General features: G+C 37.3%; 2 protein-coding genes across 2 annotated transcripts in view; one reads left to right on the forward strand and one right to left on the reverse strand.

The window, feature by feature from the left end:
• LOC138028432 (beta-arrestin-1-like) overlaps positions 1-7,387 on the reverse strand; it is a 20,998-nt gene extending 13,611 nt beyond the window's left edge. The window contains exons 1-5 of the mRNA XM_068875970.1: positions 7,028-7,387; positions 6,735-6,765; positions 2,768-2,828; positions 855-902; positions 132-159 (exon numbers count right to left, since the gene is read on the reverse strand). Coding sequence (XP_068732071.1) covers positions 132-159; positions 855-902; positions 2,768-2,828; positions 6,735-6,765; positions 7,028-7,062 — 203 coding nt within the window. The 5' untranslated portion in view covers positions 7,063-7,387. The remainder of the gene's footprint in view (positions 1-131; positions 160-854; positions 903-2,767; positions 2,829-6,734; positions 6,766-7,027) is intronic.
• Positions 7,388-13,441: 6,054 nt separating this feature from the next.
• Positions 13,442-20,000, forward strand: part of LOC138029081 (uncharacterized protein CXorf65 homolog) — a 7,312-nt gene continuing 753 nt past the window's right edge. Inside the window, exons 1-5 of the mRNA XM_068876765.1 lie at positions 13,442-13,700; positions 13,866-13,952; positions 14,037-14,153; positions 16,706-16,780; positions 18,717-20,000. The exon at positions 18,717-20,000 is cut by the window's right edge and continues 753 nt beyond it. Of these exons, the coding sequence (XP_068732866.1) occupies positions 13,676-13,700; positions 13,866-13,952; positions 14,037-14,153; positions 16,706-16,780; positions 18,717-18,871 (459 nt within the window). The 5' untranslated portion in view covers positions 13,442-13,675 and the 3' untranslated portion in view covers positions 18,872-20,000. The remainder of the gene's footprint in view (positions 13,701-13,865; positions 13,953-14,036; positions 14,154-16,705; positions 16,781-18,716) is intronic.

Below are 20,000 nucleotides of genomic sequence, written 5' to 3' on the forward strand. Positions count from 1 at the left end.
GTTTGGTTGTTTTCAAACTCAAGGTAGCCCTGCTATTCTCACCATGAAAGAGGGCAAAAAGAGTTGGCATCATTGAACCCAGAACTAGTTAGTGGTTCTATGATCTGTGGATAAAATATTCAAATCCTCACCTAAATGCTGCTAACACTTGAGCAAAGACTGAAAAAAAAAAAAAGGACTTAATGTATTCCTTTGCAAAAAATACATGTCATTTCCCCAGCAAGGGCAATAATATTGTTGAAGATGATTGTGAAAATGAAAGGATGTGGTTATCCCGGTGAAGGGTTTTCCATCCTCAAACAATAATAATTTTTAACCCCACCATAAAGAAAAGAAAAACTAATCAGAAAACCTATGAAAATCCAGAACCCTACTTTACATGACAAGACAAAAAGACCAATTTTGATATATTAAAATTCAGTCCTAAACAATAGGCATCATCTCAAGGCTCTGGGGAATAAATATAAGGATTTGTACGAGTTTATTCCCCAGAGACTCGAAATGATGCCTTTTCTTTAGAACTGAATTTTAACAGATATTGGTCTATTGTACGAGGCCAGAGGGGGATCCTACTTGAGGTTCAATGGTCTTTAAAAATGTTAGTGTTTTAGCTTCATATGAAACAACTGGATATCATGTACCACTACTGACACTTTGAATTCCTCTTGTGCGCAGAAGATTTCCAATAACTGATTTTCCCTGAACAATGTGGGCCTGTGATGTGGATGTACATGTAAAGCTTTAAACCTTACATTTGTAGATTTCAAGCTGCTACGTAAATCAGAATAGTACACAGGCAAAGAAGTGAAAAAGCAAGAGAAATTACCCCATGGACAAGCTTTAACCCACTGTACCTTTCTTTCCTTCTTGAACATAATCTGGATCCACTAGTATAACACCATCTAAAAAATAAAGCGATTAACTCTCACTTGAATGGAAAAATCCTTTCAAAACTTGATAGTTAATAAAATAAGTTTTTTTTATACTGTTCTTTAACTCATTGACTCCCAGGGGTTCCCCATTGACGAGTAAAATCGTCTGGTGTTAGACAGAGTAAAGTCTGGCTGGTTTCGGCCGGTTTGGACGTCAAAGGGTTAACCCATTAACCCCTGGGTGTGAGACTTAACAGATTCTACTCTGTCTAACACCAGACAATTTTACCCCGTCAACTGGGGAAATCCTAGGGCGTTTGAGGAGTCAATGGGTTAAACTAACGAAAGTTTATTGAAAAGACTTCGGTGATTTTTTTCACAGCAATTTGAGAGTAGGGAGCATAAATTATGACCATTATGTTGAGTTACATGGCACAAGTTTTTTAAATAAATGGTACCTGTTCAACCACTGAAACAATTTTGAAAACCATCATACAAGAAGGTACAGTACATCTTTTGCAGTTTTGTTCAGCATTTTTATAGTAATGCTTACCAATATACTGTAAACAACAGTAGATGAGCAGCAACTTTTCACTGTAAAATTTTGTTCAAAATTGGGGGTGTGGTTTATCTACAAGAACATCTTGGAAGAAAATTGTAAATTTCCGTAATCACACCCAAACCCCAAAATAAAGGCTGTCTTAACCAAACTTTGACAGATTCTGTGCGAAGATTATGATAACTGGTCACTACTTTTGTAAGTAGAAAACTCTTCTCAATAAGGTCCTTAGACAATTTAGAATTGCCTTTCTTGAACAGGAGAAGGCTAATAGATAAAGAATCTCCCTTCTACAACAAAGATTTTGGCAGTATCGCTGTGCACATTACTTAGAGATCAATCCACTGTGAGCAAAATATGTATACCACATGACCTTTGAGAACTTACGTGGTTAAGGGAGCCCATTATTTCCACCACTGATTACAACTTTATTGTCAAATTTGTCAAAGAAATAATAATTATTATTATTATTCATTCAAAATACTTCCATGTTTCTGATTGGTTAAAACCACACGCATAATTTACCATAACCAGCTGCTGTTCACCAAATTTGGAAAGAAACTTTGTCATATTGAATCAATGACGTCAAAAGTGCAGCCCGCTGCAGATTATTGAACTGATGACATCAAAATGACGTCAAAAGTGCAGCCCGCTGCAAATTATTGATCCGTTGACCGAAAAAAGCTGGGGACGAGATTGTGTCATTTTTGTTGAGCAGAAAAATGGCTGCGGGTAGGTTAAGAAGTTTGAGCGAAGAAGATATTTTGAATGAATAATAAAGCAATTATTGAATTTGGCTTTTGTAGAATATGAAGAATTCTGCAGATCTCGGAGGATGTTATCCACCTCGGCCTTCAACCTGCAGAATTCTTCTTATTCTTAAAATACCTTGCACTCAAAATATGCTGGGGAAAATATTTACCAGGAAAAGAAGCAATGTTTCCAAACAAGTTGACACATTCTTTACACACAATTTGGACGGTTAAAATAATTATTTGTATCCATGGTGAGCTGGACTTTAACCCAATAATTATGTTCAAAGACTGAAGTACTTCAGGGGACAGGATTTTTATCAAAATGTTTTTTTTTTCCAAATCTTGACCTTCTATACTAAGGGGTGCAGCTTATCTACCAGTGTTTACGGTAGTTGGGATACAAATTATTCCTACCAATAACTTATTATTGCAAAAAACTTACTGGTGAATGATCTTAATCTCTCCTTCCAGATGAGATCACCTTCTGTGTCTGCACTTCCACAATAAGTGTAAACTTTCCTTGTTTCAATAATACATGTATTCTGTGTGATGCATATTGTAAGTACATGTATTTGTCTTACCTACTGGATCGATGTGCTTAATGTGATCAACAAAATCTCGCTTTCCCAGGTAAGTTGTGATCTATGGACACAAGTAAATTAAGAAAACCTATTGATGTGTATTGCATTAACTAAATGAGGGAAGATCATTTTGACGATGAAAGAACTTATGTGCTTTAACCAAGAATACTACCCAATAACACATCAATGTTTTCTATGTAACATTAAAAGCTCCATCACACCAGTCATATAATTGAAGGTTCAAGACAACACATGCAGAATTTATGTTAAAGGATGGAAAGGTTAATATGAATAGGATTCTCCTGCTCTCTAAGCTCTAAGCACAAGTCGTTCTTAGCAGCCACAGCTCCCTACTTCTCTGCTCCCTTAAAAATAAATATTATGGGTTTGTGTCCCAGCTATAAAAACAGGTACACATTGCATACATGTGGTAGTGCAGTAACTTGACACAGTGCTTCATTCCATAACTGTCAACTGAACTGCGTTTTGTTTTTCAGAATGTAATATGTAAACTACTAAACCCAGAAAGATTGAAGAAAATAAAAGGAAATCAAGAAACCTTGGCTTCGAGACTGAAATGAGGTTCAACTTCTTTTCCACAGCAAGTTTAAGCGTGTACTCTGAGCGTCTGACAGTTTCCACGACAAACATTAATTGATGTTAATCCCTGTCCGGCAGGGTTAGTATCTGGATGGGCGACCTCTGCTCAAAATATTCAACTTGCTGCCGGAAACATAAGACCAAAAATTCTATTTTAACGCTCAAAAATGCAAACTAACCATGGTACAGATTTTGTTAACAAGCTTGATGCAAAAGTAAAGAAATATTGACACACAGTTTTAAGGAAGAGCACAAGAAAGTTTTTAGAAGTGTCGATCAAGAATTAAAAAAATTGCCATCAGCAGCAAAGGTTGCGACATGAAAACAACATTATTTTGGGAGATTTTTGCTATGTTTAATTTTTCTATTGCTCTTTTGGCTACACAAGTAAATCACAAAATCGAAAGTGACATCGTTTTCAGTGGCCGCCTGTGATAAAGTTACCTTGTGTGTTCCTAACAACTGGATACATCTGTGGCAAAATGACGCCAAGACATCGGATTGTTGTTGTTATTCAAGTCGGCAAGAAATGTGAACATTCAACACAAAGATCACAATAGTCTAACTGTTGAGGTTGACCATTGTTTCTGCCACGTCAAAAATTAACTCTCCTAGATGAGGTTAATTCCATCGTTTTGGAAATAGAAACTGCTTTATTATTCATCAGCGTCACAAATTCTTGCCTAGTTCTTGCCTCATTTTTTGAAATGCAAGCATGCTTCCAACAGACCTGCTTATTTTCGTGTTTCGCCCCGTTATTTTCTGGTGTGGCTGTTAAATGACATGATGATTTGAAAAGGCTTTTCAGTTTTGTTTTCCCTCTTACCTAACACACAGGCGGCTTCCACTTCTATATTTTTCATACACAATTTTTTAAAAGAAAAGTGGAGTGAAAATTAAAAAAATTGTGTGAATAAATTACAAGAGAAGAAATACACATGTAGGCTATCAGTGAAATCAACAGACACAGATTAGCCGATATAATCTACATGTTTACCAATCAGCAGAATTGAAGTTGCGTTGCCGAACATGCACCTACACTCGATGACTAAAAGCTTTCAACATACGTGAAAACTAAGTTGTGATTTTTTTATGTTTCGTTTAATTCAGAAGAGCTCCATCTTTTCTATTACTGGGCAAAATTTTTGAGCACAGTGCCGTGGGAATTTCAAAACAAACAAGCTGATGAAATCTACATTTTTTGCTGACCAATTGCAATGATGAAGATAAAAATAATTTTCTACTGTTTTTCTTTCTGTTGCAAGGAAATTACTGTTGAATCTTTTTCAATGCAGGCAGAGAAGTTCACCCGGTCTTTGAGAGTAAAAATATTATGGTTGACTGATGAAATTTTTTTCTTGTTTATTTGACGTGCAGAATGTCTGTAGATGTGAGCTTGCATGACAATCTCCGAAGACGTGAAAAAAGAGTGATTTTAAGAATTTAAATATGTCTGTTAATTTGACAATAACATACTTAAAGAGTTTTCATTCCCTTTTCATTTAAAAAATTAAGAAAGGAAAAAAGGCGACAAGTGGTCCGCAAACAAACATTATTGTTGTAATTCAAGAAAACCGAGCATTAGTTTCGTAATTCATGCACACACTGCAGACCTACAACTCTTACACTCACTCACTCACTCAAAGAGCCCTGATGACAATATGGAAGTGCACTTCGCATAAGTGCATTACCACAACTAAAACTACTTAAACGCAATGGCTTGATGTTATGTACATGTATCTTGATACCATATTCCAAGACTGAAAAGATTTTTGCCTGCAGTAATGTAACATTGATTTCAAATTAACTACCTTTGTGGTTGCATGATCATAAGTCTTCAATGAGTTCTGGACTTAATAGTATTACAAGTCAACTCAAATTCTTTGGGTTCACGACACAACACCAGTCTTCTTGCCCATAACCTTGGTTCTAAGAACATCAAGCTTTCTACATTTATAAGTGTGGTTCTCTCAACCACACTACTTAGAGCATTTCCCCCAATTTTTGAGAGGGCAGAATTCTACAAACCCAGCTATTTGATTGGTTCTTGGAAGAGGTCTTGAGTCCCTGATCTTGCCTGTCGAAACAGGCAGAATCAATATGTGATGAGCCGTGGCATACATAATTTTCATATGTTTGGGTGATTCAGGTTAATTGAAAAGTACTAAGAATTTGCGTTTATGTCACGAACAATGTTAGCTTGAAGTCCAAACAACAAAATCGAGAACCGACAAAAGAATTAAAAACTGGTGCTTGTTATAAAAAACAGCCATTTATTTACTTCATGAATGATGTTAACTTGATATCCAATGAGAAAATCAAGAACCTTCGTGAGTCAAGCAACACAAGTCAGTCAACCATCAAGTTTGCAATGTAAGACTGCACCCTCATTCTTGAAGATGACCTGAAGCAGCCTAGAGTACTCCCCCCCTATTTTGCGCAACACAGACCATCTGCAAATTCTAACAGCAGGGTACAGGTGTAATATATTCTAAGGTCTTCCCTTTTTGTATGGGTCTGCACTCATTTGACAGTTCAGTTTGTAGCATGGGCATGAGCAAACATAATACAAAGCAGCTTGTCAGCTGCTGCGCTATGGGATATGCAAATTTGCAGCTCTTGATTGAACAAGCATCAATAATTTGTCACATTGCTTCTAACATAAACCAGCTATTCCTTATTACTCTTTTTAAACAGATTAAAACAAAAAGAAAAGTTGAATGACTCAAAGCAATAATTTAACCTCCCCAAAATTTACCATATTTTTTTCCATTTAAATGACCATATGAAATTTCACAAGTAAAAAATGTACTTCAGAAGGCAAATGTTACAAAAAAAACCTAGGATGGTCTTTCATATTCCGGATTCAAAATAATTAATGCCCACAAAACAAAAGAACAAAGCCAACATAACAATACCTAATGAGCAAGGCCTAATCGGGATAACAATGGTTGTTTTGTTCCCAGCCATTTTTGTCCGGTATATGACAGTCTACCCTATTTCTACTATCATATTTTTTTCACTGGTTCATTAAGTAGTAAAATGAACTAAACATAGATAAAAAACTGATAAACAAATGTATGGGGAAATTCCCTTTAACAACACTTCCCTTAAAACATACTTGTCAACTGTTTATAATGGCAAAACACTCATCACCCTTTCGATTCATTAGCCTGGGAACTTAGCTGGATTCAATTAAGCCCACCAACGGCGTGTCTAATCCCAAATGGAAGGTATCAACATTGACATGCCATTTTGACAAGTAGCGAATTTTAAAGAATATTGGCCTTGTTCACGAGCCAAATGTATCTTAAATAATCAAGAGAAGATAAACAAAGGGAGGGGGAATCACTTCTTGAAACATTACCTTTCCATTTGGCGATGTTTTCTTGAAAACACTGCAAAAGGAATTCGAAAGTTGGAAATCAGGCTGATGTAAATCCATAATTTATACATGACTTTGACCAGTTATGGAAAATGCTCAGGCAATCCATAAATTTAAATATAGCAGAAAGTCTATCATTAAGTACAAGACAATATGAAACATAAAACATTTCTACAAGGGCAAAATACTGATAAGCTTTAACGAGATAACCCCAACAGTATACCTTCCATAGCACAAGAGAAGTCTAAATAAATATTATTTCTCGTCTTGCTTACCGAGTTCCCGTTTTTTTCGAATCTGCGTTGTCCATGTCAAATTTAAGCCGCAAAAACCATGAAGATGAATTCTCCTGGCGCTCCCAAAGACCTTTTTCAGCGGAAAGGACAATTGCACTGCGCGCTGTATCCGCACTGTATAAACTGGGTTGATAAACAATACGTTTCCTCGATCGGCGCAGAGGAGGAATTGCGCTTTCCGTCGACAATTTACGCGCACATTGTTCAAATGTTGTTGAATGACGCAGAACAAGGTGTAAAAGGGACAATAGCTTCAAAATACCGTTACCACATCTAGCAGAAGGCAATGAATTGTGCACAAAACCACTTCGCGTACGAGCGCACCCTTTCGGGAAGAAGAGTACGCGCATGCGTAATTCCTCGGCAAGATGCAGTGACGTCACATGAACCAATTCCACACGCAGGTGTACCGGTATATATTTTTCTCATTCTCTCCGCTGTGTTTGCACCAAGGAATACCAAACAACGGAAGAACTTGATGGAATTAAATGAACATTGACTAGAATTTCGATGAATCTTTCATTGGCTCCATTTTTGGTCAAGATTTTCACATGGCCATTAAAGCGATTGGCCGAGGTATTTGGGCTTAAAATTAATTAATGTGATAATGTTTTGTATATCCTCCCTAGATAACAGTGCACAGAAATAACAAAAATAACATAATACCATCCCCGAGCTCCACCCACGTAACGACTAAAACTTTGACATCACAAAAAACTATTTTGACTGTTTTTAAAACCAATAATTAATACATTGTAAATATCCCTCTTAGCGTGAACATCGCTTAACCCGTACAAGTTCTTACGATTTAAGGTAGCGGTTCAAATTTCCATGGTCAGAATATTGTCAAACAGGCGCTGGATTTCAATTAAATCGATTTTGAAAAAGCGCTAGAAATCCTAAACCGTCAATGTCTTTGGGAAGTTCCTGCATGGGAATGGCATCGCAGAATACTATACACGTATTAGTCTCCAGAATTAAGTTATTGTACTGTAAGAAGAAAGCAGTGCTGTGTGGAGATGGTCAAAGACGCACCCAATGGACAAAGATTACCGGAGTCAGCGGATAAAATTATGTTGATGACAAAAGTCCGTGGCAGATTTACTTTCCTTGAATATTGCACATTCATTAACAGTTTTGCCTCTAGCGACTCGGCATTCCACATGAAATCTACTTGAACTTATGTCTTTTACTTATCGTATGGCATTCACTTTATTACTTGAATTAAGACTGGTTTCATAGCTCGATATAATGAGGCCTCCTTTACTCTGTTTACCTCCAAATTTGACAATCTTTTTGTTCATGATGGCACTTCCGCCGAATCTGCAGCTGAAACTGATTAGTGATGCTCAATCACTTAATTTACCATCCACTCTGTAAAAACAAATTCACAAAGTTTTTCATTTTTTATCGCTAAACGTTTTTAATTCACTTTATCCCGTGAGGATAATAATATTTTTTTCCTTGCTTTTAGGGTTTAAGGCTTACAGAATTTCTTATGTAAGATAAGTATTCATTGAATGATTTTCCGCGATCTTAAATCTCCCCCTGCTTAATATTTTGTGGCCCATACTACATAATCTACAATAGTTTGGTTTGAGTTGTGAGCCCATATCGGTTTCGGCTTCAGCTCTAGTATCCTCGCCTCGTCTTGCAGTCCCCTTTTCCCGGCAGCAAATTGTATAAATAAATAAATAAATAAATAAATAAATAGATAATAATTTATGAGTGAGTAACTGAAGAGAGTTTGTTAGGAAAAGATAAGGATCGATTCAATGCGAATTGCAATTAAAAATTATTCTACCTTCTTATTGAATTATTGGAAATTGAACAAGCTGAGTTTTCTAGGAGACGGAAACGAGGAAAGCATTTCAACTAAAACAAGAAAGCCATCCTATTCTAACGTAATGATGTTGATCGTTTTTAATTTGTTGGAAATAAATGAAACCGGATCATGTCAGCAAAGCCATATTATATCAAATAACGTTTTTCGTCCTACCATGGGGAGCTTCCGCACGTGACTGACAGGCCGAATTGAGCGGTAAGTGCTGGTATTAATAATTTATAGATCACTCAGTGTAGAGTGGTCTTTTGTCCGCATTGTACAACTGATTTGTTTTGGTTTTACGTGTGAAAACTTTAAATATGTAGAGGACATTTGCTATGATGTTCTGTATTAATTATATTGCGAGACGAAGTGTTTTTCGATCCGTCACTGAACAGTATCAAGAGATCTGAAGACTGTGTCACTGACAATGTTTTCGTTTTGCATTTGAGAAATCGCTTATTTTCGGTAATTGTTTCACACCACAAATGCATGCCTACATGAACGAATCGAAATGAGGCAAATCGTTATGTGTAAAACTGACAGAGTTTAACTATCGAAAGTAACTGACCAGAACAGCCAACATTTACGTTTCTTTAGTTGGTAAAAAGTCAACTGTTCATATTTTGCACACGATGAAACTAGGGGCGCTTTCCTTTTGTCAGAAGTGGCCAGCCAGACCCAATAATTTGCAAAGAAAATGCAACAATTTGAAGGAACACTTGCTTGATAATCCCTCGCATTCTTCTCGGGGAGTATATATCATCCTCGACGTGAGTTGTTTGGATGCGTTGTAGAGTCAGTCCTTCGAAATGCCCGGTCTAGCCGTCAGTTCTGTCAAATGGAAAGCGCCCTGGGTCAGGAAGCAGGGGCACCCAACGTCAATCTTCGGAACTGAATATCTGTTCGGAAGACGATTTGAAATCTATAATTTTCGGAACATTTCTTTTAAAATTTCTTGCTTGCTTGCCTGTCCTAGGATTTTCGAACATCTAAGAAATGGTATAATTGCCCATTTTTAACGGATTTTTACCCTAAAAAGGTCACCTAGAATTTTCGGGAGCCTTTTTTCTGGCTGAACTGAATTTTCGAAAAGGTAAGTTTTGATGCCTATAATTTTCGAACCGCTAGACTTTCCGCTAGGAACTCTGAACAGATGAAACATTTTAAGAGGATAAAAATATGCCTATATCTGCCGTTTAAATACCTTTAACAATGCTATGTTTAAGTGGTTTTGAACTATATTCTGGTTGGGTGCCCCTGAGCTAGGAAGGCTTTCGAAAATACAAAATAAGCACTTCAATCCATACAACGAACTGCAAGAGTTGCCAGTCCCTAGATGGTTTTCAAGTGTGTAGTTAAAGATACTATTTAGCGTAGATTCAGAAAATACAACAAAAAATAGCGCAAACGCATGCATACTAGTAGAAAGCACTTTGCTTGACCGGCGAATAAAATATTGGATTTTCCCGGTTTGCTGCTTACAGAAGCCACTTTATTGATCAAATGACTAAAATGCCCTTTGGTGTTTCTAACACAGTAGAGGCTCGAGATCAAAAGACGAGAGCCAAGGAAAAGAAGATGACAGAAAAACATACAACTAAAATCATACAACAACGTCAAAAATTAAGGTGACAAAAAATTAATTTCGAGCTAGGCACATTGGCAGATGGCTATTCACTGAACACATTTACATCGTTAAAATAAATAACTTAAAGATAACAATTTCATTTTTCAATGTAAATAAATATTTAACAAAGCAGATCGGCATCTCTTTCAGGTTCAGATTTATTTAAAGAGGTTTTAGCCCGCCCTCAGACCATATATAAATGTGACAGACTCCTTTCATGCGGCAATCATTTCTCTTTTCGTGTACACAATGATTTGGATGATTAAGATGCGTATACAGCACCAGCTTTCAAAGAAAGCAAATACCGCTCAAAGATAAAATGCAAATAATTTGCTTGTCTGTACAGTAATGACAACTACAGATAGGTAATTTTGTCTTTCCCGTGTTTTCTCACAGAATAATTTTAAAGTTTCTTTTAAAAGTAATGCCAGACAGATAAGTTAATGCAAGTGTTCTTCTGATGTAAAATAGAATTCCCAATTTCGAACTATCTCTATCTACGGCCTTGTCGGGGAAAAGGGTCTTTGAACCGATTTACCAAGGTTTCAACAAGGGTTAGCCAAAACGCGGGGTCGGAGCCGGGGTGTCTTGTTTTTTTCCCAATTCGTTTTGTTTCAATTTTTGTCGTTATTCTCCTGTACTGTTACTTTCGAATGACCGGTATCTGTCCTTCATTTATGGTGATTGTTTTGCATCCTTAGTCTCAGATTGGTGAGAACCAATCAACATGAATTCAGTTTTACCAATATTCAGACTTAACTTAGGGTGCGTTCGATTGACCGTATTCCGGAATAAGAATACATGGAATATAAGTTAGAAATCCTTCGTTTTTACGGAGATTCACATTAAAATTGTCAAACATCCGCTAAAACGCTATTTTAAACATATTTTTATTATCCTTGCTGCTTCGAAACGCGCCAAACATACCGTTTTAATCATCACTCCACGTATTCTTATTCCGGAATAGGGTCAATCGAACGCGCCCTTAATTATTAATCGCGATGAGCCAGACGTTTAAGTTTCTTGATTCGCTGTTCATCTCGTTTTCAAGAACATTCAGGTCAGAGTCAGCCAGGGTAATATTAGTATCATCGACATGTATTCTAGATGCAGCCTTTTTAACACAGTTTGGGAGGTCTTTAATGTAAATGAGAAAAAGATGGAACCCTGAGGAACTCCGCAAGTGATTTGTTTCGCTTGTGATAAGTGACCTTTCACTTTTGACCGCGATTATAGTTAAATACGACTCAAACCACTTTAGAGAGATCCCATTAATCCCATAGATAGAGAGTTTACGCAAAAGGATATGATGGTCCATAGCGTCAAACGCCTTTTTTAGGTCTATGAAAATGACATTCGCTTAAGGACGGTGCCCACTAATTCTCTATATAATAAGCACCACCCATAGGAAACCAGAGTATCTCGAGATGCACAGAACATATGCGCAATAACAATAGTAAGCACTTTTACCCAAAAAGTAAATTCCTGGCTGCCTTACGCAATAAACTGTCTTCTGTACTGATTAGAGTGTAACGTGAAGTGCTAGTTTTGTACCCCATATGAACCATGTGAGCGTTAGCCTTACTAATGGCAATGGGCCCACACAAGGACAGAGAAAAACTCTGACCAGGGTGGGAATTGAACCCACGACCTTCGAGTTAGATCACCGCTGCTCTAGGCCGTGGGAACTGAAGATGTTAAAGTCACAGCAATGCCAACATGTACAAGTACAAGGAGGGGTTACGTTTTTGCAAACGTTGGCCGTGTAGCACTTATATTTCAACAGACTGAACTGATTAGAGTGCAATGTGAGTGAATTGCTAGTTCATATGGGGTACAAAACTAGCACTTCACATTACACTCTAATCAGTTAAGTCTGTCTTCTGTACTGTTGTGTTCAGGACACAGAGATTATTAACAAAAAGCTAGAGTGGAATACTGTTATTCCGAGATGAAAACAAAATTAAAATTATAAAACTGTCGCTAATTGTCGCTGATCAAAGCCATATATATTCCAGGGGCGGATCCAGGATTTTTCTTAGGGAGGGGTGCACCACAAAGGAATGGTTTAGCTGACTGGTGACTTTTTTTTGGCAAAATACAAGTTGTATTAGAAAGCCGCCTGTCATCTCAGGATGGGTGGGGGAGGGGGAGTGGGGGGCTGCGTCCCCCCTGAACCCTCCCCTAGATCCGCCCCTGTATTCTCGTTGTAGAAGAAAGCTATACAAACTGCAATTTCTTAAATTTGGCAAGCTCCTAATTCTAATAAAGATGTTTCTTCGTGTCATGAAAATATCTAAATATTTTGAGGAAATATCACGCCCATCGCTTTTCACTTCAATAGAGCCTGATCAGCCTTTTCTCCGCCAAATTCTCGGAACAAAGGAAAAACCTCTCAGAGCAGAGTGGGGAACCAAGAAACTGAACCCATATATCACGCTCAGTCAGTGTAAAACGCAGACTGCAGACCAGGGGTAAAATGCAGACTGAAGTTATAACGTAACTGTTGAAAAAGCTCAAACCCCTTAGAAATGCTAACCTTAGGCCTAATTAGGCCTAAAACAATATTTAGGGTTAACTGTTGGCACTTCTAATGGGTTTGAGCTTTTTCAACATTTAAATTATAACCTCAATCTGCATTTTACCCCCGGTCTGCAGTCTGCGTTTTACACTGACCGGTCTGGGGAATCGAACCCGAGTCACATTAGAGAGAGGCGACACATGCTCTCACCACTGAACCAACATTGCACCCAAAAAAAAAATCCGCAACTGCCGATTCGCAGATTTACAAATAGAAAAAATGCCAAAGGTAGTATGTCTTCTCAAGAATATCAAACATAGCTTCATTTCCGAGAGGAAATTAACGAATTAATTGATTGCCGATGTGTTGTCGTGATCACTTTGTTAATGAAGCCTCGCTTTCGGGTAAAAGCGTGTCAGAGCGTGACATTTGTTAATTAATCAATATTGCAGTGTTGCCATTAGCACGATGTTATTGTTAAACAAAATCGTAAAATAGCATAATAATTGCATGAATGACTGCAACCAATTGATCGATGTCAAAGGCTTACTGTCGCAAAACAATGAGTTTGCGATGAAGTCACTTAGCAGACGAAACAACCAACAAACATAGCTTCTAGCTTCACTTTGGAATTGCCTAATTACGCACAAGATGTTTATAACTGTAAGGTTTGGAGGTAAGAGTTGATCTCTTTTAAACAGACCATGGCGAGTTAAATTCCGCGTTTCCGCGTTTGACTTCGTGACATCTTTCACAGAATGACAGATCATCATGTACGTGTGTTTGCGCACACACAACCTCACGACATTTAATTTACTCGTTTTTATCTTACCTTGTTTAGATTGTCAAGAAGCCCTTTTCAACCCAAACTGTGTGATAAAAGTTCTTTTAGAGGATATAAAAAAGAGATGTCGTCGTGATAGAGAAGGTTTGCCACACTTTCGTTTAATTGTTTGGGTTTGTTTTAATTTGATTGATCAAATCTCTCAGGCTGTATATTCTTGTTTTTCAGAACTCATAGACTTGTCTGATGAATCGGGAAATCTTAAAAACCTTTTAGACCATAAAAGTGAATATGCGACAGATCTACTCAAAGCTAGGCATTCCTTTATACTTATAAGACTTGACAGTAAGTTTTGTAATGCTTCATTAAAATATTTGTGTAGCTGCTCTATTTAACTTGGGATGTTTTGAAATAGATTTTATTTTTGCTCTCTGAGCGACAAAAGTAGTTGAGACACTGAAGTGGAAAGACCACACTTAGGAGAAAATCATCTTAATGGTACATTTTCAACGTGCACCAATACCCCACACCGATTCAAAGTTGATAACAGGGGAGGGGAAGGGGTTAGATGGTAATATTAAGGGAGCAATTTTTCTAAGATTCATATTGTCTCAACCCGTTTGTTGCTTATTGTTTATACTCATAAGACTTGACAGTCTTTCTCTTAAAATTGCTCAATTAAATATTTGTGTAACTGCTCCATTTACCGTGGGATGTTTGACAGAAAATGGCATATTTTTTGGATGTCTTCAATTACCTTTTTGATTAAACAAACAAGAACGATGATGTTCATGATGATGATAATATGATGATGATTTCTGTCTTTAAGATTTTAGTCTTTTTTTGCACTTTTCGAGATTTCATTCAGTCTTTCATAATATTTATATCTTAACCTGACAGATCACGAGCAAGGCATCGCATAAGTTGTGAGTTGTTTTATCTGCATCGTCAATATAATCAAAATTGTCACCATCTTCATTTATCATAAACATGGGCTTCTGTCATAAATCAGTAATCATTTTGTGGTGACCAGCCACTCCCTCTCCACGCCCCTGTTTATTAGCATTATTTTGTCGAGTGATAAAGTTGGGTAGCATTAAATTATGTTAATTAATGCATGTAATTAATAGTACACACTCAATTTGGCCAGCCTCATTGCTGACGTCTTCAGCACATGTGCTTAAGGGCCCACAGACGGATTTTTCGCGTGTTGCTAAGGAAGTGAAATGTTACTCCTGGTAACTGACGTCATCATATCGTGAGCTGACAAGAAAACCCACTTATAAGCAAAAGTCACCGAACAAACTGTTGTTTCCATTGAAGGTTTTTCCTCGCCCTTCCTCGCGCTCGTTCTCAGATCAACTGCGCATGCGTAAACGAACTGACTTCCGGTTTGAGAAAAAAGCTAAATTTCTGGCGGTTTTAAATTGAATTATAATTATTTTTACATGGCACGTTTCACCCCCAAATACTGAATATAGCGAAGCATTGATTTTTTAAAATCATCTTTTTTGGAAAAGTTACGGGTATTTCAGTATCGTTTATGTCTTTAAAAAGAACATTTTTCAAAATAAAAAGAAAACCATGCTTGGCTGGATGAAAAAACGAATACAAGTTATCAAACCATCGATTAAATACCAAAATTGCGTAGCACGGAGACAAATTTAGAGTTTTCTTTTATTGGTCACGTGACCATGGGCGCGGCATGATGACGTCATATTTAGGGTCATTGGCTTACAAAAGTTGGAAACTGACCAAAATAATGCCAAATTCTCTCAAATTACTTAACTATTACATCCTTAGCAACGCACCCAAAAAAATACGTCAGTGGGCCCTTAAGGTAACTCAGTTGTTGGACCATCTTTAGCAGTAGGCTTTGCTCCCAACCCTCCCACCCGGCGCATGTCCAAGCTTTGGCACTATCAGTAGTAAATTTTGCAGTTCTTACTGAACCAGATGATGTCCATTACAGAAAGAACTAATTAAAAGCAAATATACTGAATTACTGAGACCCAAATTTGGTGGAGGATACTGCGAGTTTACACAGAAAATATCAAATTTAGTCTTGACCATCGAATTTATTATATGGGTTGAACATTTTGAGTTTGATCGTAGCACGAGTCAAGTTCTAGCCCGAGTCAAGCTCGAGTCACGAGTCAAGTTCGAGTCAAGTTAAATTTTCCTTTTTTTTTTGGTAGTTTTGTTTTTAATTGCTGTGTGAAAATAATGTACCAGAGGTAATTAGGCCTAATTAGGTCTTTTTAGGCCTAATTAGGCCTAATTAGGCCTAAAGAAAAGTACCCTAAACATTCTTGAAAGCTAATTTTAGGCCTAATTAGCCCTAAAAAGACCTAATTAGGCCTAATTACCTCTGGTACATTATTTTCACACAGCAAGTAAAAACAAAACTACTAAAAAAAAAAGGAAAATTTAACTTGACTCGAACTTGACTCGTGACTCGAACTTGACTCGGGCTCGAACTTGACTCGTGCTACGATCAAACTCGAACATTTTATTCCATGCACGAGTTGTCTCCAAAAGTTATCTATTTGCATGCAGTAGGTTCATAAAACAAAGGAAATTCCAATGAGTAATTCCACTTCCACGGCATTGTTTCTGATTCCTGCATCAGTGCTTTCGTGAGAGTTTGCCCATGCACAGAGACATGAAACTCTCCCTTTAACTGCATGTCAGGCCTGGGTTGCTCGAAGCATGGTTTGCACTAACCAGTGTTAAATACCATGGAAGTCTAGAGGTTTTGATACCTCTTAACCAAAGGTTTGCACTAACCAGTTGAGGCTTCAAACAACTGGCCCCAGGTGAACAAACTGCCCCTTAGTAATGCTGCTAACAACTACTTTTTTGGTGATTCTTTGGCAAACCTCGTTTTTTTTCAGAAAAAGAAGGAGAGCAAGTCTTCACATACACTCCATTGCTAAATGACATCAGGACAGTAACATCCACATTTCTGCGTGAGTATCACCATCTGTTAGCACAATTAAAATTCGAAGCTTTCCATAGAATAATAAAAATTAACTTTATTTACCATAAATGTCAACTGCATGTATTTAGCACTGGAGCACTAGGTAATATTATTGGAGACACTGCACTGAAATCAAGTAAGTCAAATTAACTCATAGGTTGGTTAAATTGAGGAGAGGGGAAAACTGGAATAGTGGTGTCTGGAGAAAAACTTCTCACTGCAGAGTAGTGAACCAACAAACTTAAAGGGGCTATGTCACATGAAATGATGTAATTTCATGATATCCAAAATGCCCAAAAAATAGATTGAAACATTGCAATGAACGCTCAAAACTATTGAACATAAACGAAATATAACAAAAGAGAAGAAAAGCATGGATGGACACAAATGGACAAGATTGAAATGGATTGCATTTGAGTAATCTTGAAAAAAGTTGGCCCGACGTTTTTCAAGTTTATCGCAAATCGCCTGGATAAAGGCCGTTTTTTGCTCAGAATCATCTTGTTGGTGATGTAAGGATAATTTTATTAGTAAAGGAATTCCACATTTCCATTTTTTGAGTTTTAAGGCGGGATAAACTAAACATTTTCCCTAAACACTCTAAAATAACGTGACATAGCCCCTTTAACCCACATGTGATGCTAAGTCTGGGGATCAAACCCAGGCCACATTGATGGGGGGCAAGTGATCTGACCACTGTGCCATGTAAACCTCTGTCTGAATAGGGACCTTAAGCAAGGACGACGACAACCACGACGAGAACGCCACATAACAGTAGGTTTAAATAGCAAAAACAATATCTCTGCACACTCTGCACATGCATGTTACATTTTAATACATTCCTTTGCTGTTCTCATCTTGACAACAACATGAAAATGATAAAATTTGATGTCGTGTGGAATACGAGAGCACCTGACGATGAGTTTTCAATTTTCACTTTAAATATCCACACATAGATTCTTGGAATATGCATTCGCACTTTCCAGCCTAGCGACTTGGAGGAATCACAAAATTATTACAGTAACAGCAAATGGTATTTTTAGACAATGTTCTCATAGCCATCATTGTCCTTGCTTAAGGTCCCTAATGATGTAAGGACAAAAACATAAAAGTGGCTCATGTAACATGTTCACTTTCTTAGTTTTATATTTTTAAGGATTTATTTGCATCCCTTAACAGTTATTTCTAGTCATGGGAATTCGTTTGTGAGGCGACAGGGACCTTGCTTAGAAATCCAGTAGCTAGTTGTGTTATTTTATGAGACTCTCTGCTTAGCTGAATGGTTGGTTAATCCAAGAATTCCACACACTTTAAAGCAAAAACAAATCGAAAATGGTTCAGCGTTGTCTGTACTCTTATCGACAATGATATTCGTCATCACATTAGTCAAAATGTTGTGGACTCACCAGGCGCAGCCGAGTACAGACAACGCTGAACCGTTGTCTAGACTCTCAACGCCAAAGAAAGTTTTTATTTCAGAGCGTGACCAAAATCATGACTTAAAGAGCAAGCGTTGTCTATAACTTTCTCGCAATATGATTGGTTTATTTTCCAAAATGAGCGTTCCTGATTGGCTATTACACTGCGTGACAAAATGACGCGAGCATGACGTGTACAGCATTGTCTAGACTCTCATCGACAACGGCAAATTAGCCAATCAGATTGCGAGATTACAAGCAATTGTGGTAAAATTGTATTTATATTCTTCAGTTATTATTAAAATGATTATTGTTCATTGCTTAAATGAAGGTTGAAACTGTATGTGATGACGTGGGGTTTATTGTGTCAGACAGCATATGCCATTTACCTGTGACTGTAAGATAGTGTGGTCAGATCTAAGACTACAAGTTCAGAAATACTACGAACCTAGTTTCAGGTATATTTCTTCTAGATAACACACTACAATGCAATATTCCTCTTTGTAGAACGTCTTTCCAGGCCTCAGAGCAGTCAAAGCAGTATATCTCCTCAAAGTCGCAAAGAACGACGGAAATCAAGCGGCAACTGGACAAAAGCCAGAACAAGTCTTGCATTGAGTGGTGAACTCAAGAAAAGAGGAAGAACAAAGAAGTCTAATTGATGTCCCTTGTCAGCCTTAATTTTATGGCATTCATATATTAATGAATGTTAAAATGTACACCTTTCTTTTAGCATAAGTGATAAACAGTAGTAGTATATACCACACACAGTCTGATTGGCTAGTTTGGAGGTGAATAGCAAGTACCATTCGCCTCTGAGCAAATGGAGAAAATTGAAGTGGCTTCCCATTTCTCTTCAGTTACCAAGGAGGAAAGTATTAAAGAGATAATAATATTATTGGGAAAATTTGTTTAATAGAAGATCTATGATCTTTATACATTCAGGTAGGAAGTATCGTAATTTGAACTGAATTTCCACTATATGATTTATTGATAACTACAATCTTAAAAAAATTACTTTGGGACACTTCAAGGAGCAAGGATGGCGCAGGCCGTTAGTGCGTGGCCTTGGTGCAAGAGGTCCTGAGTTTGATTCCCAGATCTCACATCCTTGTTTCGACTTCTTTCTGTTATGTGTAGCTTAAGTAGCTTTAAATTCCAATAAAACAGAGCACTGATCGAGAGGGGGGTTTAAAATGAGAACAACGTCAACCTCAGGTTTATTAGTTGAACTACTGTTATGAGTTATCAATGTTTAATATAATGGTTACTTTACTTTTTTTACACTGCTTACACTGCAAGGTTCACCATCCCTCTAGTGGGAACACTGAGGGTCTCCCAGGGGTTTTGGGGAACTATGGAACATGGCTTATTATTTGAACTGGGGAATAGGGGAACAAAGACAAAATATCTTAGGGAACAAGAGAACATAAACCATTTTTAAATGATTTCCATTTTTAAGTAATTTCAGGAACAAGGGAACACTAGCAAATTTTTAAAGGGAACAAGGAAACAAGGACTCCCCTCCCCGGGAGGCCCTCAATATTACACCATTAAACATTATAGTTGTGTTTTCAATAAATTGTACAAATTATGTTTACTGATGTTTCCCTTATAGGCTCTTTGCTTTAACATAAATCAGCAGCAACTTGCCCAGTTAAAAGGGCAGTAGGCTTCAACTCTACTCCCATTTTTGATAACAAAGCATGTTATAGAACTTATTTATATATTTTTGATAGCATAGATATTATTTTATTACATCACAGGTGTGTTTTATTCAGCTGCCATTCG

Source organism: Montipora capricornis, chromosome 13 (genome assembly GCF_036669925.1).
Source record: "Montipora capricornis isolate CH-2021 chromosome 13, ASM3666992v2, whole genome shotgun sequence".
NCBI lineage: Eukaryota > Metazoa > Cnidaria > Anthozoa > Scleractinia > Acroporidae > Montipora > Montipora capricornis.